This window comes from Tachypleus tridentatus, chromosome 6, assembly GCF_004210375.1.
Source record: "Tachypleus tridentatus isolate NWPU-2018 chromosome 6, ASM421037v1, whole genome shotgun sequence".
In the NCBI taxonomy this organism is placed as follows: domain Eukaryota; kingdom Metazoa; phylum Arthropoda; class Merostomata; order Xiphosura; family Limulidae; genus Tachypleus; species Tachypleus tridentatus.
The window spans coordinates 62,571,344-62,596,830 of record NC_134830.1 but is presented as its reverse complement, the minus strand read 5'-3'; the positions used below and the strand labels follow the sequence as shown (position 1 = coordinate 62,596,830).

Below are 25,487 nucleotides of genomic sequence, written 5' to 3'. Positions count from 1 at the left end.
GTTATAAATTTACTTGTCCTTGTTGTAAGCAAGGTTACATGGTTCTACTAAAAGAAAATTGATAGCGCGAGCGAAAGAGCATGTTACCTTATTAGGATGCTTCCTCGGTATACTGCACTTAAACATGCCCCGAGAAAATGTACCTTTGTTGTTACCCAATCTAACATGTTTGATACTTTAGAAAAGAGCTACCTGTTATAGTCGTCCCTAATTTAGCAGTGTAAGACTAGAAGTAAGACAGCTAGTCATCATCACCCGCCGCCAACACTTGGGCTACTCTTTTACCAACCAATAGCGGAATTGACCGTAACATATAACGCCCTCACAACTGAAAGGTCGAGTATGTTTCGTGTGCTGGAGATTCGAACCCGCGACCCTAAGATTACGAGTTGAGCACCTTAACCACCTGGCCATGCCGGGGCCCTAGTTATGTATATTACGTATGTTGACATGATCTAAAGTGTAAAAAACAACAACAACTAAAGTCCAAAAACTGCATGTTACTGGTTCTAAGATATTTGGAAAGAATAATATATAAATAGACATAATGTTTGTCATTTATATAAGAATTTCCTGAAAATACATTTTTCTTTCTCATAGTGAGCTATTGTTGTCATGGCAACAAACAATGATTCATTCAAGCACTGTTCCGAATATGGTGTCTAACAGATTCTACCTGGTGGGTTGATAAAAATAACTATTTCTTTGTCGTTTTTTTAAAGGCGCGTTTAATTAAACTTGCAAGAAGGTTTACTTTCTGAGAAGTATCTTTCTACTTCAAGTATTTTTTACCATAAATAACTTGTTTACTGTTTAAACCTGACAAAATTATCTTATTAATCTCAAAACTGTTTGACGCAAGTGGTATACAGACCACGAGAAGATTGGTACGTGTTAGATTTCTCCCTCAGGGTAGCAAAAAAAGAAAATTACAACCATCTTTGACGTCAGTACATCTTAGACTTTTCAACATATCTTTAGAAACAAGGTTTACAGAATAAATATCAATTATAGTTTTCCTTCCACAAAAACGAAGTAGAAGCTTCAGCTTACAAAGACTTACAGCCTAAAATAGACGTTTTTCGTATTAAAGTTCAAAGCTCTGTAAGTAATACACAAAACCAAAAGAAATCGTTTTGATAACATAATTGAAAAGAATTAAGATGCATACAATGAGTCTTAGATTTTTTCTTTAGTATCAACAAATAAGTATCAATTACGATAAACAACACATTAATTTGATTGACACATGGAACTCAGTTTGTGAAAATGTACTGGTTGCCACAAGTTATGTGTTTCGTTTTGAAAACTGTCCAGGCTTCGTTTTAAGCTAATTGCGACACACGCAAATAATCCCCTTTAATGGCAAAAAAGTATGTCTGCGGACTCACTGCTAGAAACCGCATTTCGATACCCGTGGTGGACAGAGCACAGATAGCCCATTGTGTAGCTTTGTGCTTAATTTCTAATAATCAGTCACTATATAAATGAACAGCAAGTTGTATCAGTGGCGAAGTGCAGTATTACATGAGAGAATCGTTATTACTGGATGGTACCTTATGGTCCTTTGAAATACTTATCTGACTTAAATCGATAAGTTTTGTTTTTCTACGTGAAAACTCCTGTGACTTTAAACCATCACGTAAGTACAAATACTCATTTTGTTTGTTAAGTACCTTTTCTTGGCATAGAATCTCTCTTATGAGTTTGTAGGAAGTTTATTTTTATAATGATATTTCGTGTGTTTGTGTGTTTTTCTTATAGCAAAACCACATCGGGCTATCTGCTGAGCTCACCGAGGGAAAACGAACCCCTGATTTTAGCGTTGTAAGTCCGCAGACATACCGCTGAGCCACTGGGGTCTTTTTTGTGTATATAAATAATATAATACAATAAGTTCAAAACTAATGTTTCTTACAGTATAATAGGCCCGGCATGGCCAAGTGTGTTAAGGCGTTCGACTCATAATCCAAGGGTCGCGGGTTCAAATCCCGGCCGCACCAAACATGCTCGCCCTTTCAGCCGTGGGGGCGTTATAATGTGACGGTCAATCCCACTATTCGTTGGTAAAAGAGTAGCCCAAAAGTTGGCGGTGGGTGGTGATGGCTAGCTGCCTTCCCTCTAGTCTCACACTGCTAAATTAGGGACGGCTAGCACAGATGGACCTCGAGTAACTTTGTGCGAAAATTCAAAGACAAAAAACAACAAAAGAAAATCACGAGGACTTTAATGACCAGTAACTTCACATTAGAATTATAATTTTAAAAAATGCTTGTATATATATATATATATATATATACGTAATTACGTTTGACGTAATCGTTTTAATGTGTGTGTGTGTGTGTGTGTGTGTTTTTCGCATAGCAAAGCCACAAAGGGCTATCTGCCCAGTTCACCGAGGGGAATCGTTTTAATTCTAATAAGATTGTGATATTTTAACTCCATACAAATACAAAGGTTATCCTCTTTATTATAAAGTAATTTATAAAAATTTAGTAAATAAACAAAATGGAGATATATTCACTTCAAAAACAAGCACAGTCAAATTCCTCGTCCTGCCTCTTATTTTTGAAACTGAATGTTTTTTTTTGGATAACGTCAAATTTCACCTTTGAAAACTCAGAAAATCCTTCTCAGATCCACTATGTTCAACGATACGGATCATCTAATATAGTTTGATGAGTACTACTTTGATGTGCCCATGAAATTTAACGCAAATCGGATCACATTTCACAGAATTATTAACTCAAAATCGTGAAAATGCTCTTTCTTCCAATTATAAAAAAAAATACTTAAAACTGATCCAGAATCTGAATCCAGTATCAGATCCGAACCACATCCGGGGAGAACTGTTCCATACTGACTTCCCATCTTATTTATAAATTTCGTGTACATTCGTTTATTAGTTTTCGAGGAACGCACTCCAAAACACAGACACACAAACACACAAGGACCTGATTGTAATACCCGGAGTGGGGAGCAAGAGTAATAACATGTAATATTGAAATTTCCATTCTGTTGATAAACCTTTCTTTTGTTTATTAATTGTGACAGTCGCTTAACATAAGGAATTAACACTGTACGGTCTTCAACTTAATAGGTTTTTCCCTTTTTCAAGGCCCGGCATAGCCAGGGGGTTAAGATACTCGATTCGCAATGCGAGGATCCCTGGTTCGAATCCTCGTCACATCAAACATGCTCGCCTTTTCAGCCGTGGGGGCGTTATAAAGTGACGGGGTCAATCCCACTATTCGTTGAGAAAAGAGTAGCTCAAGAGTTGGCGGTGAGTGGTGATGACTAGCTGCCTTCCCTCTAGCTTTACACTGCTAAATTAGGGACGGCTAGCGCAGATACCAACCAAACCCTTTCTCAAAATTGCAAAATGAATTTTCTCTATAGCATTAAATTGAAATTTTGTTATATATTTTACTTTCGATTTTATTAATAATTATATCATCCGCTGGTACAGCGGTAAGCCTACGAAATTACAACGCTAAAATCAGGGATTCGATTCCCTTCGGTGGACTCAGCAGATAGCCAGATGTGGCTATGCTATAAGAAAACACACATACACATTAATAATCATTTCCCGAAGGTAAATAATTCAATATCCTGATAGTATTTTATTCAAATGTCTTTTGTAGCGTCGTAAACAGTATCAAATGATGTATATTTGATGAAAATCTTAAACAATAGATAAAGTATTATCTGAAGTTATAAACTCCACAGAGAGTACAGTCATGAATCTATAACAATATCTTCTGCACAGTTTTATTTTTGTAAGAAACAAGTTATTCATAGAAATCTAGGTTGGTAATAAATTCGTAATGGTACATGCGTTGCTAAAAGTAGTTAGAACGTCTTCTTCCTTCTCTTTAATGAGTTAAGGCTGCTCATCCTTTCCAACACCCAACCAACAATGACAAAAGACCAATAGCTAATCTATTCTTAGATAAGCTATGAATTAATAATTACACTTTGTGGTTTGCTTGAAAGTCACAAGAGGAAATGTGATCGACTTAAACAATTCGATGAAAAGACATAAATTATGCGAGTAAATAAAATGTTAATTTTAGAAGGTATAAAATGATGAAGTACAAATCCCATTTAGTGTTATATGTAGTGAACGTGAATTCATATTAGATCACTACTATTGGATAATTCAATTAAAATGTTGTTTAATTCATGTCAATTTAGTTGTCGAAAACTAATAAACGAAAACAAACCTAAGACTCTACCAAATTCAAAGTACATGCATAAATGTGGTAAGCATGGCAGTCAGCAGGATGGGGCTGTCGTCCCCCTGGAATACATTCTGATGATGTTCATGATGGAATGTTATTTGTTCTAGATTTGGTGTTTAACTTAGTATTTTATTTCTAAATGTTTAATAACTTCTAAATTAGACCTTCCAATTACTCATATAGAGTAATGTTGTAGAATTAGGAGACGACTGTCTAACAGTTCGAAATTTTCATCGATGGTTAGGCTGTTTGGAATTATTTCAGATTAACTCATAAATATTTTCACAGTAGCACTAGTCATTAGTGAATGTGACTTTAAAATCATCTCATTTATACGAAAGCCTAACAACACCTTTCCCCGTGGTAAAATATTGACCTCTTTAGGGAGGAGGGGGCAGAAATATAAACTTCAAAAGATGTCTTACACACATACAGATTATCGAAACGACGAAGGTTTGTGACACACTAACGTAAATCTTCATCATGTTCTGTTATTCAATACAGTGTGTCGAAATGTTGTCTCCACCGGTTCATTTCAACGGCAAGCTATCCTACAAGATGTTCGATACGTCTGGAACCATAAGCAGTTCAACGACTTTTACAGTATGTGCTCCACATGATGTTCTTGTAATTCGAAACAAGTTTAGAAACGGTATTTCGATTCTGTTTGAACACTGCGAAGCATGTTCGTGTCATTGTCAATGGTCCAAACTGCCAGTCTCCTTAAATTTAACGCGTAGCTTCCCAACAGCAGTGTGAGTAATGTTCTTCTCTCTCTCTGGATGGCATGCATTACGTTCGACAGCAACCTTCCGCTGGGACGAATTTTATTTGCTACATACTAGGAATAACTCAGCCTTCTCATGCTTTGACAGTGCTATAAAAAGTCAAACATCTACAGTTACAAAAAAATAGTGCAAATCAACCACGGTTTCAGTCTTTTCGGTCATCCTACATTTATAAAAATTGTTTGTCAAAAAAGTAACTTATTAACGACGTGTTTAACCTATTTTTCTATACACTTTTAACTGCTTGAAACAAGATATAAGATATACAAATGTATATAAAACATATGGTATTTTGAAACATATTTGTCATTAATATAAGATATACAAATGTATATAAAACATATGGTATTTTGAAACATATTTGTCATTAATATAAGATATACAAATGTATATAAAACATATGGTATTTTGAAACATATTTGTCATTAATATAAGATATACAAATGTATATAAAACATATGGTATCTTGAAACATATTTGTCATTAATATAAGATATACAAATGTATATAAAACATTATATCTTGAAACATATTTGTCATTAATATAAGATATACAAATGTATATAAAACATTATATCTTAAAACATATTTGTCATTAATATAAGATATACAAACGTATATAAAACATTATATCTTGAAACATATTTGTCATTAATATAAGATATACAAATGTATATAAAACATTATATCTTGAAACATATTTGTCATAAATATAAGATATACAAATGTATATGAAACATTATATCTTAAAACATATTTGTCATTAATATAAGATATACAAACGTATATAAAACATTATATCTTGAAACATATTTGTCATTAATATAAGATATACAAATGTATATAAAACATTATATCTTGAAACATATTTGTCATTAATATAAGATATACAAATGTATATAAAACATTATATCTTGAAACATATTTGTCATTAATATAAGATATACAAATGTATATAAAACATTATATCTTGAAACATATTTGACATTAATTTTCCTCGTTATCAAGCAGCTTTAAAAAAGTGAAAAGTCGAATTGTTTGCTCTCTGAATTTTTGGCAATCATAACTAACCCCATTCGAAATCTTTAAAAATGATATATTGTTTAGATTATTTCATTAGTTCGAATATTCCACTTTATTAATATGGTACAATAAATAACATCTTCGCAATGTAAATAAAATAATATGAATATGTAAATGGAATATTTCAAGTCTTCCGGTTTTGAAAACAACGGTTACGAATATTTTTGTTTTATTATATTACCTGTTAATTGCCTTGAGGACCCGGCATGGCTAGGTGGGATAAGGCGTTCGACTTGTAATCTGAGGATCGCGAGTTCGAATCCCTGTCGCACCAAACATACTGGCCCTTTCAGCCGTGGGGCGTTATAATGTTACGGTCAATCCCACTATTCGTAGGTAAAGAGTAACCCAAGAGTTTGCGGTGGGTGGTGATAATTAGCTGCCTTCCCTCTAGTCTTACACTGCTAAATTAGGGACGGCTAGCGCAGACAACCCTCCAGAAGCTTTGCGTGAAATTCAAAACAAGTAAACAAACAAACTGCCTTGAGACGACCAAACGTTCATTTTATAAGACAAAATTATTACAAAAATTATTGTATTAAAAAAATTAAAAATTAAAAAAATTGTATTATAAAAATACTCGAGCGTTAATTCGATATGATAAATTATACATCATACGGTTGTGCAAACTTGTATCTACACTAGTTTCACTCCAACACCAAAACTCAAGGAAAATGCCCATACTACAGACGTATCTAGGCACTGAAACACGAGGTCCATACCCCGATAATGTTTTAAAATGTCCCGAATCTCCCACAATCGGTGTCTTAAAAAAATTAAAATAAAAACCCATAATCGATATGACACTGAAACGTCGGAAACCTCCGCGCACGACCCTCTTCTATACCTTTTTACAAACGCCTTTCTGATCGTATTAAATAGACAATCTATGACAGAAAAAATTTGCACATAACTACTTTACCCCTTCCAGTAGCACAACGAAATGTATGCGCACTTACAACGCTAGAAACTGATTTTCGATAGCCGTGATGGGCAGAGCACAGATAGCCAGCCCATTGTGCAGCATTGTGTTTAATTACAAACATATAAACATTGAAAAAAGCAAGTTTTATAATCATCTCATGACAAACAGATATGACTAATAAATAGTATAGCAAAATTAAGGTATTTATATTAATTACTCTGAATGTTTAAAAGAATAATTTGTAAAGTTGTGATCTGTTTTATCCCCTACTTCGCGATAATTTACTTGGTTAGACCTCTACTTTCATTTATTGAAAACGGAGCCTATTTACATATCAAGAACAGGTCAAAATGACCATGTCATTAAAGTCTCATTTCACGACAGTATCTTACAATATTTTATATCTCACTCAAACATTTTATTCTTATCAAAATATAGTATTCGTGTCTATTATCTAAGCAACTTAATGTAAAAGCTCCAACCATCAAGGCTGATGATAAATTGAATGTTCTTAATGCTTAAAAGTTGTTGGGTTGGCTACATTAAAAACTGGAGCATCTTGTCCATCCTATTATCTAAATGATATTCGTTTAATATATTCATTCGTTCTCACCAATATATTATCTGAAGTAATATATTTCAATATATTACATACTTTATTGGCCCAAACTGCACTTTATGTTCTTTTTTCAGAAACAAAGAAATAAACAAATAAAGAGGGAATAATTGAGTTTCTTTATATTTAGCTTCACCTACAATTTTCATCTTCTTTACACGGAAAGTCCATCAACCTTTAATTCAAAAGAAAATCCCGCCAAACATGCTCGCCCTCCCAGCCGTGGGGCGTTATAATGTGACTGTCAATCGCACTATTCGTCTGTTAAAGAGTAGCCCAAGAGTTGGCGGTGGGTGGTGATGACTAGCTGCTTTCCCTCTAGTCTTACACTGCTAAATTAGGAACAACTAGCACAGATAGCCCTCGAGTAGCTTTGTGCGAAAATTAAAAAAAAAAAAAAGAAAATCACGAGGACTTTAATGACCAATAACTTCACATTAAAGTTATAATTTAAAAAAAAAAATGCTTGTATATATATATAGTTAACCAAACGTTAAAATTTCAATTCAGTTAGTATAAAAGTAAAGATTAGTTCTCGCTATCTTTCTGTATCCAAAAATTATATTAACAATTTCTTTAATGTTCATACAAATCAGTTTTATAATTCAATATAACATTTTCAGTTTATAAAACAGTTAAAACTTAGAAATATTTTTTTAAATATCAAACCTTTAATTATATTTAAAAATTAAACTAAATTCATATTTTGTTTGTTTGTTTTGGAATTTCGCACAAAGCTACTTGAGGGCTATCTGCACTAACCAGCCCATAATTTAGCAGTGTAAGACTAGAGAGAAGGCAACTAGTCATCATCACCCACTGCCAACTCTTGGGCTACTCTTTTACTAGCGAATAGTGAGAGTGACCGTCATTTTATAATGCCCCCACGACTGAAAGGGCGAGTACGTTTGGTGTGACCGGGATTCGATCCTGCGACCCTCAGATTACCAGTCGAAAGCTTTAATCCACCTGGCCTCGAGTAGCTTTGTGCGAAATTCTAAAAAAACAAAAACAAACTATTATCATTCAATTTAATGAAGAACTGATTCATTCTCTTCTCATTGCAACAAACCTTACATGAAATTTTGCCGATGCAAAGATGTAGATAAAGCGAGTTTGTGGTTTATAGTGTATGAACAGCAACTGTTTTGATGTGAAATAGGTTAAAGGGAGTTAAAGAGTAGACATGGGGGGGAGCACAGAGGGAGAGGGGAAATAGAGAATGTGTGGAGAAGCAAATGAAGGCTACACGAAGTTGTATATTGTTATATCACAGAGAAGAAACGTTAATAATAGCCATCTTGGTCACACATTTCCAAAACAGTTCGGCCAACAATTGCTATATTGGTCACTTTGACCTTATTTAGCGGCCTCATAATGACCTCCGAAGCCGCAGCCACGTAGCCAGTGCTACTTCCTACACAAAATTGTATCTGTACCATGAACCTAATTTCTAGCTCTTAAGATGTGGCCTTTCTTAAGGATCAGACCTTTGTTGAATGGAACATTCGTGCTTATAGATTAGGAAATGAAAATGTATTGTAACTTGAGTAACAGCATGTTTAGGATACGATTATTTCTGTTCCCGTTTCTAATGGCTTCATAATCGGGAATCCTCGATGTATTATTTCTACGGGTTAATCAAAACCGAACAAAATCTATTTAAGTCTTCCAGATGTTTGTGTTAATAAATAATAGTAGTATTTACACGTTTTGGGTCATTGTTAGGAAAACAATTTAAATACCTATGCGGATGTATCTGCCTGTAGGATACGTTAGTGCTAATTTAATGGTTTTCTCCGATAATTATACAATTATCTAAAAAAAGGTTAAAACTTCAATTGTACTTTGGGTCAAATTTTGTTAAATGTGTATGTTATTCTTACAGAAAAGCCACACCGAACAATCTGCTGTGTCCACCAAGGGGAATCGAACGCCTAATTTTAGAGTTGAAAATACGAAGACTTACCGTTGTCTCAGCGGAGGGACCTTGGGAAAATAAGCATTTATATTATAACTGTTATTTCAAGTAACAAAACATTCGTTCTTAAATTAAAGAAAGTTTAAAATAGTTAATCTTAAGAACACAAGAATGGATGTAAAAGATAAACTATAACAATTTGTCAACCACGCTATATCTTCTCTCTGATGAGGTCTTTCGTTTACCACCGTGATTCATTAAGCCTGCTGAGATACGACAGACATAGTTCTTAAGACACTATTTATAATACAAGATTGCATGAACAATAACTGTTATGATCTGAAATAGGTTAAGTTGATGAAGTAATGTTTTTTTTCATTTATTAACAAATCAGATGTAAAGTAGTGTTTAATAACATAGAGACGCCAGCGCACATAGCTCTCGAATAGCTTTGCAAGAAATTCAGAAAACAAAGAATCTTATGGCGTCTTCACTCCAGCTATCTGCAACAGTTATTGGTCTTCCTAACTGATACACTGTAATTTAGTGTTTGTTTGTTCGTAGATAAACAGTACGGCTGGAGAGCTATTTAGAGTGAGGCTCACGTATAAGTTCTTTCAAAGTGGGTCCTCTACTGGTGATTATACTTAGCAATCAATCTTAGGTTAAATTAGATAACTAGATAAGGAATAACTACTAAGGCAATAAATAATTCCCGGACTTAGTTGCTCACGTATTTTTGTTTAAATTTAATATCTTATAAAGTTACATTCTTTAAGTCATCATTTCTAATCTCGATTAGTTGGTTGGTTATATGTACTTATAAATACATTTATCAGCTATTCTGATACACGTTAATTTTTCTTTAAAAGGTATTTCGTCCTTGCGTGCGAGCGTGTGTGTGCGTTTTCTTATAGCAAAGTCACTTTGGGCTATCTGCTGAGTCCACTGAAGGGAAAAGAACTTTCGTTTTTGTAAGGTTTTACAAGAACATCATTGTTTCTATTATCTTGACATATGGTTTTTATATATTTGTAAAGTTTTATAAGAGCACTATGGTTTATATTACCTTGACATACTGTTTTTACATCTTTGTAGAGTTTTATGACACATGGTTTTTATATTTTTATATGTTTGTAAAGTTTTAAAAGAACATCATCGTTTCTATTACGCTGATATATGGTTTTTACATTATGATTGATCTTATTATATGATTCCTGATGTTTCATATAAAACTCATTATATTAGTTCCAGATAGCAAAGAAAACTACAACTTTGTTGCCTCATAAATTGTTTGTTTGTAGTTAAACAGAAAACTGCCCACCACGTGCATAGAAATCCTAATTTAGCAGTGTAATATAGAGGAAAGGCAGCTAGTCATCACCACCCACTGCCAACACATTATAACACTCCCACAGCTGAAAGAGCGAGCATGTTTAGTGTGGCACTTCAACTTGATTCATCTTGTATAAACTTGTTAACATTATCGATTATGTAAGGAGTAGATCATACAATTATAATTTCCTTTCGCACAGTTCATCGTTTTATTAAGCACTACATTCATTTGAAGTCCTTGACCTATGTATTTATTTTTTCTTCATTATTTAGGCGATAGGTCAACGATTTTTTATATAATTTGTCTTTCTTTCATTTTGTTTAACAACACAATAAAATCTTCGTGGATAAACTCGTAATGGTCACCGATTTTGATGAGTGAAATGGAAAATTACCATTTCTATGGTGGAGATGTTCACTAGCATGTCAAAGTCGGTATTTAAATGCAAATGAGCTTACTATGCAGGATGACTATTAAGCATGACACACTGAGCACCGCTGGCATTAGTAAATCTCCGAGGACAGTTTCTCGACAATTTACATCAGACAAATGAAATGTTCTACTGAAAGGTACACGTAGAAATGTTCTAGTGAAGTTACACACGTAGAACTGAGTCACAGAGAAAGATCTTTATACTGATATGCATATGTTCGAATAAAACTAAAGTGAAATTGTTTATTTCTCACAAATTCACACAGAAGGCTATGTATGTTTTCTCTTAACAATTAAAGTCTCGGTCTTTACAGTGGATGTAGTTCAAATAGATCAATATGCAGCGTTGTGTTTAATAAACGTGTTTTATTTGTTGCTGATTAAATATGATGAAGAAACGTTTGCTCTTTTCAAGTTCAATTTAATTAACTTAGTAAAATTTGAGGTGTGAGCACTTATTTGTTTTTTACGAACTTTTTCGTATACTACAATATAATCATTTGGTTTATGCGCACATTCGTAACATGAAAATGTAAAAAGGAAAATAATGAAAAGAGAGTTTGTGAGCATATTCAAATTAACAAACTGTAGAATGAAACAAACCAAATAAAAGCACCTTGGTGAAATATTTTAATAACTACGTTCAAATCAATACATATACCTTACTTATTCATTCTGTTAACTTATTTTATTTATTTTAATATTATGAGTCTGATAAAAAGATTTTAAAAGGTGCATATTTCGAGTAAATATTTAAACTTCACATGCATTTGAATTCATAAAAGTTACAAATTCGTTCAAGAAGCAGGTGTCTTATGTAACCTAAGTCTCGTGGTTCATTTTCATAATCGTTTGGCATTTTGTTCTGTATTTTGAAAAGGGAACACTGCGTGTAGAATAACTGGACTTGGGATCATTTTGGGAAGCCGACGAAGACCTATGCACCGTGCATTCTAAATCCCAAGGCCACAAAGAAGTAAGTTTTTTATCTCTCAGACCCCGTGGTTCTGCACAAACTCCGAATAAAAAACATGGCAGCAATAATTCTGTCATCCATTTTATCGAACAGTCACACGTAATTTGGTTTCCTGGAGAGTAAACAAAAAAATCAAAACAAACTAGAAATAATTAATATTTGACGAAATATATCTGTTCAATCAGTTGATGAAACAAGGTGGCACAGAATAATGTAACTTAGAATTCTTAGAACTATAAACACATCGGTCTAGTTGTTTCAGAATTTAAAATATAAATGTAGAAAGAAAGCGCAGTATTAGATATTCTTTGATAGATTGTTTAGGCAGAGTATTCATGATGAAACTTTGTAGAATGGATGGCAACTGCCTGTTGTGGAGACATAAGTGTAGAGGACGACGTTTCGAAAGTCTTCCGCCTTTCATCTTCAAGTCGACTTCAGTTCGAATCCTCGTCACACAAAACATGCTCGCCCTTTCAGCCGTGGGGGCGTTATAACGTAACAGACAATCCCACTATTCGTTGGTAAAAGAGTAGCCCAAGAGTTGGGTGGTGATGACTAGCTGCTTCCTCCTACTCTTATACTGCTAAATTAGGGACGACTAACGCAGATAGCCCTTGTGTAGCTTTGCGCGAAATTCAAAGCAAACAAACCAGTGCGTATCTACGTAATGATGTGCATAACACGATCGTACTAGACCATTCTTGTTGTATCAAACTATTTTGTACGGTTTCCTGAAGTCTACAAACTTTAACTACCCAATTATATACATAATTTCTAATACAAATATACGTTTACTCATAAATCAACGAGTACAAATGTTGAATTTCTTAATTGGTGTGTGAAAAGGCGCTTGATCAGATATGTTACAGAACGGATAATCACAACAGCGGAATTTCTGTTCCAATTTAAATTATGAACCTATATACTTATGTGTTCATTTGTGTTGTTAAACTAGTGGATATTCATAACAGTCTTCAATAAAACAGAAAATACGTTAAGCCTATAGCGTAATACACAATGACTGATGTAATGTAGTTAATTAAAGACAATATCCTTAATACAGCAACCAGAATCGAGGGCTAACTGCGCAGAAATTCTTCTAATTACTACTATGCCTTTAATTTTTTCTGTCAAAGTTGCAGCTTATTCCAATTACTCTAGTGTTTGGATGGTTTATTTTTTATTGATGTTTACGTATTTACAAAAATATATAGACTAATTAAAAATGTATCCCCTGTAGTTAACAGGCTTACTAAGTCCTAGTTTACCAGAAAGCATGATATTAAATGTTTACGTTTTTATTATTATTGATTTACAAGCAAAAATATATAACTCTAACAAACAACTGTAACATAGCATTTGTGCTACTAATCATAAATCTGTTGTAGAATGAAAACTTAACTTCTAGACCTCTTGAATTTCGCCCAAAGCTACACGAGGTATATCTGCGCTAGCCGTCCCTAATTTAGCAGTGTAAGACTAGAAGGAAGGCAGCTACTCATCACCATCCACCGCCAATTCTTGGGCTACTCTTTTACCAACAAATAATGGGATTGATCGTCACATTATAACACCCCCAGGGCTAAAAGGGCAAGCATGTTTGGTGCGACGGGGATTCGAACGCGCGACCCTTAGATTACGAGTCGAACGCCTAAACCCAACTGGCCATGCTGGGCCTTCCTAGTTCTACTAGTTACAGAATTGTAGAGTGATATATAAAATACGAGCTTTTGACGCATGGAAACTTATAACAACTAAACACGAATTCACTATTTATGGTTAATATTGTTCTGAAATAATAGGAGATTGTACTCGCTAATTGTAAAAGGAAGTAAAGATATCCTCGGGTAATTTACAATTCTAATAGCAAAGATGCACAGCCTAAATTACCATTCAATTTACAGTTACCTTACGTAGAAAATGAGCACCGCCTGTAGTCTAGATTTACATAGTTGTAAAGAAAAAAACATCCATGGGTTACTGAGCACTTACTAAGACTTTTAAATGTGTTTTGCATATTACGTAGATTTCAAAAATTGTGGAAGAAAGCAGAACCGCAGAAACTTGTAGCTTCACTTGTGTTTCTTTACATGGATTTTAATCGCACAACTGAGGCAACAGGAAATTATAACAGAAAAACGTACTTAAACCTAAACATCATCCTAATAGCAGGGAATCGTGATTTAGATCCTTTCGTTGCAAATCATTAAGACATTGCCAAGTAATTTTAAGAGTGTTTTTTTTTAACGGTCAAACGGAAGAAAATACCCAAATACATTTCCTTGCTATCAAACGCAAAGATTGTCTGTTATATCGAAACGATGATTTTCAATATGTAGATTAATAAATCATGCAATAATGACAGCCGTTACAAAATCGTTGTGGAACCTAATGCATCAGAACTACATTTTGACGTTGTCCACGGTTCGTAGGCATTTGGGGAAGGTACGTAACATCATTTTCCGTTCCAAAATGTTCATACACTCAGATTTTCAAGATGTATCTATGTCGTAAATTTAGAACTTCTAACATAGAAGAAGTTTTTTTGTATTTACTATCATTGGAAAACAAAGAAATATTGATCAACTTGGAGCACCAGTGTCTGCACGAAACAGGTTGTACCCCTATCATGGTAAGTAAAGTGCGGCACAATCACAGAGGTTAGAGGGAAAATTTATGCCCTATTTGTCCCAGACAGCATAATCAAGAAAATTCTTCATCTGAAAAGGGTCACAAGTCACACATACACAAGCTGGTCCAGGCGTATCAGTTCAACCATCAAATACCTCAAGAAGGTGTAGAAAGAAACGGAAATATATGCTATTTAATAAGTAAATGATGATATAAACAAAACCTAGACCACAACTACGTCTGCTGTTTTCTACTCGGCCTGAGAAACCCAGATATTGGTCAAAAGGCTTGTAAGCACTGGATGTGGTGTGGTTGACGTATTACACATTGCTACTTGGTTCACTCATAAGTTCTTTGAATATAAAAATATACTGGTCCAAGCTATGGATTTCTCTACTATTGGATTGCTGAAACGTGCTGAGAAACCGTCGTCCTCGTAAACGAGATGGTTTATGAAAAGGCACAGTGAAAAAAAAATGCTTTGTACATGAAGGTACTATGACGGATCTCTCTGTAATGGAAACTACGCTGCAGGACTACTGTCAGGATGCACTATCGACAGATAGAAAATGAAAAGACATAGCACCTTGGTCTATAACGACGTATTGAGAATTCAGAATATAACTTACTCGACCTCTGAATTTATATAAATAAATAAATATAAACAAATGTATAATATATATATATATATATATATACATTAATTTTAAATGTTTACCACAACGAAGAAACAAGATTTACCTGTGAGATCCAAATGTGTTAACTCGCCCCAGATCTGTTTCCAAGGGTTTTCGTGAAGCGTTTTTATTTTGTTGTAGTCCAGATATAACCGTTGAAGACTGGGCATACCGTTAAAGAAATCTCCTGGCAAAGTCTCAATCTTGTTGTAACTGTAAATAGATAAAATAGAAGCATTTCTTTAATTTCTTATTGTCCACAAAAGTTGCGATATTTCTCCAACATTACACCTAATAAGTTATTAATTATTATCTTAATAATTAGATCTTTGCTCTAGGATAGGATGCTTTATGTGCAACTTAATGAATACAACTGATTTTCCGAAGCCCCCTTATTGTCGGTGGCTGAGAGTTTATAATGCTAATAACCATGTTCTAACACTCCAGGTGAGAAAAGCACAGATAGTCCATTGGGAAGCTTTGCGCATAACAACGACCCAGTTTAGTCCCGTTTATTCGTAAGCAGTGATTATTAGCTAGCATTAATCAAAGTGTCTATGAAAGAAGGATACGACCGTATTTATAAGATATAATTTCTCAAAATCACCATAAATATGTAACGTAATTCTTTGACAGATTGTTTAGGCAGAATACTCATGATGAAACCTTATAGAGAAGACGGCAAACAAAGACTTAAGATCTAAGAAAAATTTCCCTCCTCAGTTCTATGGACTACCAAAGGTACACAAACCTAATATACCTTTAAGGCCTAACGTCAGTGCTCAAAACTCACCTTGCCATCAACTGGCTACTTTCCTAATTCCTATCTTATCTCAACTACGAGAAAACACTGAACATCACATTCAAAACTCGACAGATTTCATAGGACAACTCAGAAAGCTACACATCAAATCCCCAGATATTATGGTCAGTTTTGACGTCACAGATCTATTTACAAATGTTCCAACCTCAGAAACCCTTCACATCACCAGACAACGACTGCTGAATAATCACTCTTTACTACACAGAACAGATATGAAAATAGACGCCATAATGGAACTAACAACCATTTGCCTACAATCAACCTATATCCAATACAACAAGGAATTCTACGAATAAAAAGATGGTCTAGCCATTGGATCATCACTCTCTCCAATCCTAGCAGACTTTCTTGGAAGACTTTGAAGAAAGAGCCCTTTCATCCACACTGATAAAACCAAGTCTCTACAGACGTTATGTCGACGACACCTTAGTTATTTGGCCTCACAGTCATCAAAACTTACTAGCCTTCCTAGAACATCACAATTCCGTAGACAAAAGAATCCACTTCACTATGGAAATAGAGAAACAAAACAGTCTATCGTTCCTTGACATACTCATCAGCAAACAAACAAGACAAATAGCCACAACTGTATACAGAAAACCCACCCACACGAACAGATACCTACACTTCCAGTACTTTCATCCAACCTCGATAAAACGTGGTATAATCCAATGCCTAAACAAGAGAGCAGAAAATATTTACGATAAGACATCCATCGAAGCATAATGCGAAAATATCGTAGAGAGTTTTAAACAGAATGATTACATCTCCTCCTTCATCAAAAACTCCTTGAAGAAGACCACGGCAGAAAGAAAAGATCAGAAAGTCACTACCACTACCATCATTTACCTACCATACCTACAACATTTCAGTGAAAACCTCAAACACATAGCCATAAAATTCAACATAGAAGTCCGGTGAAAATCCTACAATAACTTAAGGTCCATTCTGGTAAAAAACAAACGGTGACCTACCAAAGAGAATCTCAAAAATGTCATCTATGAAATTCCGTGTTCCTGCAACGATACTTACATTGAAGAAATGGGAAGAAAACTCGCGAAAAGAATAAAAGAACATAAAGATAGTACAAGTCTCATGAAAACACAAAATTCAGCTATTGCACAGAACGCCGCGTCAACTGACATAGAATAAACTGACAAAAAAACTAGAATAATCGACACAGACAAATAGAGAGACAAGAAAAATCAAAGAATCATTTTATATTAACACTATTAAACCTTCACCAAACATAGATTCCAGGTTAGATGTGAGTAACCTGTGGCTACCATTAGTTGAATCTACAGGAAATTTCTCCTCCAATCAGAAACAGTGATAATCCAACTAATCACAACATGCTCTTCACAATCCACCAGGACACTATAAAAGACCGATACACCTACACACACACTGGCGAGTTCTACGCTAGTCACAGAGCAAGTAAGGCGTGCTGATATCTCTGCCAATATGCTTTTCAGAACGAAAGGATCAACTACGACAGTTATACCGCCAGTATCGCCGATAATTGTCGACGGTCTACCATCGCACCTCACGCCGCTAAAAGTAGCTATGTTCATTGCCCAAGCCAAGCCAGGGGTAACCATCGAACCTTCTAGGACCCGAATCCTACGCCGGGGCGGAATTCTCATCCAGCCCGCCACTACCGCAGACCAAGTTTATCTATGCCAGCCATGGAACACTGAAATTAAAGTAAGTTGTTCCCTACCAAAAGTCCTGTCAGTCCTTATTCAGTATTCCTCAGGGGCGTCGACTCATCCATACAACCATAAGAAATCAAACTAGCCATAGAATCTCAAATTTAGGCCAACCTACCTATGTACTTCATGAAGATAGTGACAACGTCAAAGTACAGTGCTGATTGTATTTTACGTGACGGATGTTACTATCATATATTTCACTTAAGAGCCGAACGCCCGCATCGCCTACCCATCAACTCGTGGTCAAACAAAGTGCCTAGACAATATAGACAACCAACGGACAACTTTCAACGGGAAACTACGGAAATACCGCCTAGTCCAGAAACAGCTAGAAAGAACACGAATGCAGATACAGGCAACTCGACCCCAAAGACGACAACTCCCACTATAACAACACACCAAGATTTAACAATCCAAGGAAGAAAAGTGATAGATCATGCCAGACTTCAGTTACAATTTCACGAAACTCAACTACCAGCCAGACTCAGACCATTCACAAAATAACTACGTCAGCTCAAAGAGAAAAACAGACTACCATCACTCAGAAAACACAAACCAAACTTACGAGAAGAAACAAAGCATCCAGACCAGCGAAGAAAAATTCACCGAAGAAGAACAGCCTGTTGATTCACCACCAAGACCACGCTTTTCTCTATCATCAATGGGCTTCAGGTGTGAACGCAAGTTCAACCTGTAGTTCCTTCCTGATCTACAAGACCGCAGCTAGCAGTTTTCCTAGTCACCTAACATCCAGCCACAAGTATACCACTGCCATAATCCATCAGTTTTATTTCTATTCCTGTGTTTCTTCCCAGCTACTTCTGGGCACGGTCTGGGTAGATTTTTCGGCGTCCAGGCCGTGAAAGTGGGTTTTCTCGGGGTACTCCCCCCCCACAGCTAAAACTCTGGCATTGGACCTGTAGATCCCAGCCAAGGCAACATTCTTGCCTAGTCCTGAAAATAGCCGTTTTAGTCAGTTAAAATCAATTTTAAATCCACTCGCCAGCCGCCAGGTCATTCTGACCACGGGCCAAGGCCTGGCTCACTTCCCTTATGCCGTCCTCGTCCAGTTCTCCCTTCTTTCGTGTCACTCTCACATACACCACCTAACTTCATCACCTTAAAAAAGTAAAAATAAAATAAAGGCAAAAACCCCGTGTAAATTTCAATAACTTCCCACGTGAGGGGACGAAGAGGAACCACAACGTTCCTGATCACCCCAGTTGGAGAGAGAGTTCTTCAGACTTCTCTCTCTCTCTAAACTAAACCCCCGCCATGTTCGTTTACGTTTACGTCACACACACTGACTTTAAGACGAAAGGCGGAAGACTTTCGAAACGTCGTCCTCTACACTTGTGTGTCCACAACAGGCAGTTGCCGTCCATTCTAGAAAGTTTTATCATGTAACGTAATATTGGCATTAATATTTTAAAATGCTTAATTTTTTTTTACAATTTATGTGGAATAGTTCTTTCACGAAAACACGCATAGTGTGTAGTTATCTGTTTCAACTTGGTCTAATTTATATCATGCTTGTTAAACTTTTACTTCCAACTTACTTCGCTGACAAATCATTACTGTTGTGACACACCAACAATAAATGACGCAGCCTTCCACCAATCCTATGGTGCAATTTGTAAATAAATCAACAGTTTGTACATACTTTACTATAACAAAACGTAAAGTATGTGATTTTCTTACAGCAAATCCACAGTTGGCTATCTGCTGTGTCAACCGAAAGGACTTGAGTCACTAATTTTAGCAACGAATATTCAAAGTTAAACTGAAAAGCCGGGATATTTTTTTTAATATTGTGCATCTCGAACGGCAGGCAAAAGATAAGTAAATATTTCGAAACAAATTTGACATTACCAGAGCTATTGGAATAACTACGGGAAAAACAGTGTTTCTAGTTTACCAATGATGCCGCCAAAATACGTGTCAAGTATGTTTTTAATCAGAACAAAAAATTGTGTTTTAAGCCGTAAGTGTTTAACCAGTGTATATTCTCTCTAAACTAACAGGCCCGGCATGGCCAGGTGGTTAAGGCGCTCGACTCGTAATCCAAGGGTCACGGGTTCGAATGCCTGTCACATCAAACATAGTCGCCCTTTTAGCCGTGGGGGCGTTATAATGTGACGGTTAATTCCACTATTCGTTGATAAAAGAGTAGCCCAAGAGTTATTGATGGATGGTGATGACTAGATGCCTTCCCTCCAGTCTTACACTGCTAATTAGGGACGGCTAGTATAGATAGCCCTCGTGTAGATTTGCGCGAAATTCAAAAACTAAATCTTTAAACTAACATATGATATTAACTATAACAAATTACGATCTTAACTATTTTGTTTAAACCCACAAGATGCTAATTTTGTTTTGGTACTTTGGTTTCGCGAATAGTTAAACGAGGGCTACCTGCGTTAGCCGATCCTAATTTATCAGTGAAACACTAGAAAGAGAAAATAGCTAGTCATTACCACCCACTGCCAGATATTGGGATAATCTTTTACCAACGAACAATGAGATTGAATGCGACAGAAAAGGTAAGCGTATCTGGTGTGAGAAAAATTCGAACCTGTGATTCTCACATTGAATGTCGAGCGCCCTAACCACCCGTCCATGCCTGGCCCTTAGAATACTGGTTCTACTTATATTTGCTATAGGATGAGAAAAACAATTTTTGAAAATACTTTATTTTTAGTTAAACACAAGGCTATACACCACTGGTGTCGAAACTAGGTTTTAAGGGTTATAAGTTCAGACATTTGCCACTAAAAAAGGGGCAAAACTTAATGAAATATTCAGTTACAATAAAAATACTATCTGTATACTAATAGCATAAAATGAAACACACTTTATTAATAGATCACGTTAACGATGCCAAATTAACATTTAATTACCTCAGATATAAATTCTCGAGGTAATTCACTGGATCCGGAAACATGGACCGTTTCAGAGTTGAAATCTGATTTTCAGATAAATCCAAGATCTTCAGATTGTACATTTTAGCAAAGGATGAGTCGTGAAGTTTAGAAATTTGGTTCTGTTTGAGATGTAGAAACCGTAGATCCGGAGGAGGAATATTAAACCAATGTGGAGGTATGGTGTCTAGATGATTTCCAGTTAAATCCAAAGTGTTCAATCTACGCAACTCTCCGAGTTTTTCCCATTTCAATCCGTCAATTAAACCACAGTAGCGCATAGATAAATATAGTAAAGTGTTCTCTAGGCCTAGAAAAGCTGATTCTTCTGCTTGAGTAAAAGATTTTAACTTCGTGTATCGTATTTGGATTTCTTTTACTACTACGTCGAAAAACAGATGACTAGGAAGATATCCGATTCTAGACGAAGATATTACAGCAGTGTTTATTTCAAATCCTCTCAAACGTTTCATTGCAATGGTGAGGTTTCCCAAGCCATCAATATCATCACAAGTCACCCAAATCTCCTTCTCCTCGTAAGATGAAATAGTTCCATTAGAATGTTTTAATATCCTTGGCACAGCGAAATCAGTGCAACTGCATGGGTTGAGATCCTCAATCTCTGAACAGGGCGTAATGGCATCACAAGTGGTGGCAAAAATGTATGAAATTACGAAAAGGAAGTTGAATTCTAACAGATAGCATTTTCCTTCCATACCTAAAATCAAAGATTAAACACTTAGATTTCTTAGCAATAAAATTAAATTATCATTTGGAAATTCCGCTGAGATCCAAAAGATTTTGTTAAAGGTGAATTTTCAACAAATTTAATTATTCCCTTATAAACTATACATTGGTTAGGTATAATTCCTGTGTGGTTGCCTTATTTTTAAACACTTTAGTTTTTGAGTAAAACATGAAACAAAATATGCGGGTCCTCGAACTCAAGTTCCTCTCGGTCGTTCGGCTGTTTCCGTGACGTTTTACAACTATAACGTAATAGTTGCCAAACACGCTTCGTATTTCTATTTGGCCTGAAGACTGTAGCTACCCAGACAGAAAATCTTCCAACAATAGATTTTGCTTGTGGTACTGGTAAGTTAGTTTGAATATGAATATGACACTTTCATTCATGATTTAACAATATTCATTAGTCAGATTAGTCTTGTTAATATTATTTTGATTATTTATTATAAACTATTGTTGGTAAACAGTACATTGTTCGTATACATGTAATTCTTTCACTGAGTTTTGCAGAATCATCACCTGCTGCTAAGAAGTCCTCTGTATCACAAGGGACAAATGCTGATGATACTGGTGATGTTCATATGAGTGATGATGAAGGTGCTGATCCTGACTAGAACTTGTCAGATCTGTGTCAAAAGTAACTGTTCTAGGTTCGTTCAGAGTAGGTTCGAATTGATATGGTGCTACTCGACACTGTTCAGAACACAGAGTCAAAACAGACTCTGCCACTGTTTCTCCGTATGCACTGGCCATGTTTATTTACATTCAACGTGCTGGCGTTGGCGGTTTGTTTGGCAAATATTACGTTACAATACTTTTCCTAGCAGCAAACGTAAAAACTAAAACGTTCGGATTGCCGCTCGGAAAGGGCTCTTTCTGCACCATGTTTTATGTTTCATTTATTAGCACATATTTTTTATAAAAAAATCTGAACCTGCAAAATTAATCGGTATGAGTACTTCTTTTGACTGCAAAAGTTTTCTTTTTTCTATAAAATTCACCTTTAACACTACGAATTGTGAATGTGAAGATTAATATTATATCACGTTATTTATAATACAAGGAAAATACTCATTATGACGTATCTAAATAGAGTAGAAATACAATAATACATCCATTCTCAAACTTAACTTCTTTACTTACAAAATGTCTATATGACGTATGAAAACTTTGTTGTTGTTTTGGAATACTACCAATGGTCACAAATTAGTGTACAACTAATAATAATATATTTTACAGAACATTTTGCATTTATAACCTTTTTATTCTACATTCAATTATACATGATTTAAAACAACACTGAAATCTAGATGCAAATGTAAACAAGTATGTTCCGGAAACAAGCCATTATGATGTTAAATAATTAGATAATACTTATGTACAGGTTTGATATAATTATCTACAAGACTCGAGCTGAATATATAATTGCAGTATAGTTTCTAATGAGTGAAAATCACAATATCTGCAAGAGCATTAATATTTCATTAAACTTTTTAGACGTTTTAATAACAGTGGTACCTTGTTCACCTTTACATAGAAGATTTATGCATGGAAACTATGTCTATTAACTATAATAGATGAACAGTTAATTATTCATGGTATCATTTCTGAACTACGAAATTTATTTTTATTTTTTATAGAAGCGTCTCTTTCCATATTCTAATAATAGGTACAATATTAAGATCTTGTTATTTTCTTCTACCTTTACAGATTTATTTATTGACACCTTATGCAATAGATAGGCTGAAGAGACAGATAAAAAACTCCAAATTCAGGCACAGTCATTTCTAATTTATAAAATGCTGACCATAAAAAGCATAAATAGATAGCAGCACCTGCTATCTGCTTATTACCTTTCTACGTTAACTATTTGTGTGTTCTTAAACCAATACGTGGCATTTATTTTAACTAGCTATCATATCGTATTATATATTTATATGACAATTAAATCTAACAGTGTTTGTGTGTGTGTTTTTCTTATTGCAAAGCCATATCGGGCTCTCTGCTGAGCTAACGGAGGAGAATCGAACCCCTGATTTTAGCGTTGTAAATCCGTAGAATTAAACCTAACTAAAGACACTGCCATGTAGAAGCTCCTTATGTTTTGTATTAATTTTACGTCTCTAGGTTTAATACACATTATTTATTCCTAAACAATGGTCATTATTGAAGAGAATATATTTATTTTGAGTTATAACATAAGTTGAAGCCTATATTCATTACTCACTACACTTTGTACTAATAATTATTGGCAGAAACATCACTTACAAATCTTGGTTAATCGAATATCTGTATTTCCCAATTTACCCTATATTTAATTTGAGAGATATAAAGAAAAACAAAAAAATATTAAAGTGAGAAGAATAAAAAGACATTAAAGAATATCGTTAAGTTAAAACATATACATACAAGGAACCAACGCCTTAGCCCTAACGTTATGGCGGATAACAGTTTAAAAATACATTACCTGAATTCAATTGACGAATCACTCACTTGGAATGCTGTCCTAATTTCGCTAAGTACCTCTTTAAAAGTTTTTAGTAATCAACAGCAGCACACTATTCAATATTTTGATGTGATTCATGAAGACATAAACAAAAATTAAAATCCGATTCAAACCTTCTTTGCTTCTTTGTAGGTTTCAAAATTTTTCTGTGCTGAATCTCGCAACAAATGATAAGACTTGAACTTTGATCAACCCCCTGATAATAACTACATATGCTATTGACTGTAGGTATATATTTCATAATAGTATTTGTTTGTGTTTTCTTATTGAAAAGCCACATCGGGCTATCTGCTGAACTCACTAAGGGGAATCAAACCCATGATTTTAGCGTTGTAGCTCCGTAGACTTACCGCTATACCAGCGGGGGACATGTGATAATAAATTAAGTATTTGTATGCTCTCCTTAATATGTCTGTGGAAGAATGGAAATTAGTGAAATTTTTGGCAAAGTTATCATTATCCGAATAAATTTGCCCCCCAGTGGCACAGCTGTATGTCTGTATACTCACACTGCTAAAACCGGGTTTCACTACCCGTAGTAGGCAGAGCACAGATAGCCCATTGCGTAGGTTTGTGCTTAATCCCAAATGATCACTCAATTTGAATAAATTTTATTTTTCATTGAATAGTAATTACTGTAGAAGTAACAAATGTATATATATATATATATAGATCTACGTTCTGGTCTAGTGTCAACGTATCTAACTATGGATTTGCGGATCTAACATTCATGTTGCCCTAAAAATAAATAAAAAAGAACCATCACGTTCCACGTTTTGAGGCCGTCAGTGTGTTATAAAAGAGACGGTCAAATACTGTTCTTCGATTAAACAAGAATTGGCGGTGGGTGTAGTTTGGGCTCAGCATAACCAGATGGTTAGAGCGCTCGACTCGTGATCTAAATATGCTCGCCTTTTCAGCCGTGGGGACGTTTTTTGAGGCGGTCAATCCCACTATTCGTTGGTAAAAGAGTAGCCCAAGAGTTGGCGGTGGGTGGTGATGACTAGCTGCCTTCCCTCTAGTCTTACACTTTAGACTATAATTAAATAGTGAGAAATCTCTGTTCATTGGTAGTAAGTATGTCATTCATCGTATAGCTTAGCGCAAAATTCAAAACAAACTCTCAAGTTTATTCGTTTCTTT

The 25,487-nt window shown here is 35.1% G+C and overlaps 1 protein-coding gene across 2 annotated transcripts; it reads right to left on the bottom strand.

The window, feature by feature from the left end:
• Positions 1 to 8,505: 8,505 nt before the first annotated feature.
• Positions 8,506 to 24,509, bottom strand: LOC143252675 (uncharacterized). 2 transcript variants are annotated; one of them, XM_076505175.1, is made up of 4 exons: positions 24,306 to 24,509; positions 21,071 to 21,809; positions 15,697 to 15,845; positions 8,506 to 8,653 (listed from the first exon to the last, which is right to left on the bottom strand). In XM_076505175.1, exons 2-4 carry the CDS (start codon positions 21,805 to 21,807, stop codon positions 8,601 to 8,603), a joined length of 939 nt encoding a protein of 312 aa, XP_076361290.1. In that variant the 5' UTR covers positions 21,808 to 21,809; positions 24,306 to 24,509; the 3' UTR covers positions 8,506 to 8,600. The 2 variants fall into 2 exon arrangements, with proteins under 2 accessions (XP_076361290.1, XP_076361289.1); XM_076505174.1 differs by lacking the exon at positions 8,506 to 8,653 and adding an exon at positions 11,959 to 12,433 and having other exon boundaries at positions 24,306 to 24,507.
• Between the last annotated feature and the right edge of the window lie 978 nt (positions 24,510 to 25,487).

Coding starts and splice junctions, on each gene's coding strand:
- LOC143252675 (XM_076505174.1), bottom strand. CDS start 21,807: ATGGAAGGAAAATGCTATCTGTTAGAATTCAACTTCCTTTTCGTAATT. Junction 15,846..21,070: donor CTCGAGAATTTATATCTGAG/GTAATTAAATGT, acceptor ATCTATTTACAG/TTACAACAAGATTGAGACTT. Junction 12,434..15,696: donor AACACATTTGGATCTCACAG/GTAAATCTTGTT, acceptor TTTACTCTCCAG/GAAACCAAATTACGTGTGAC.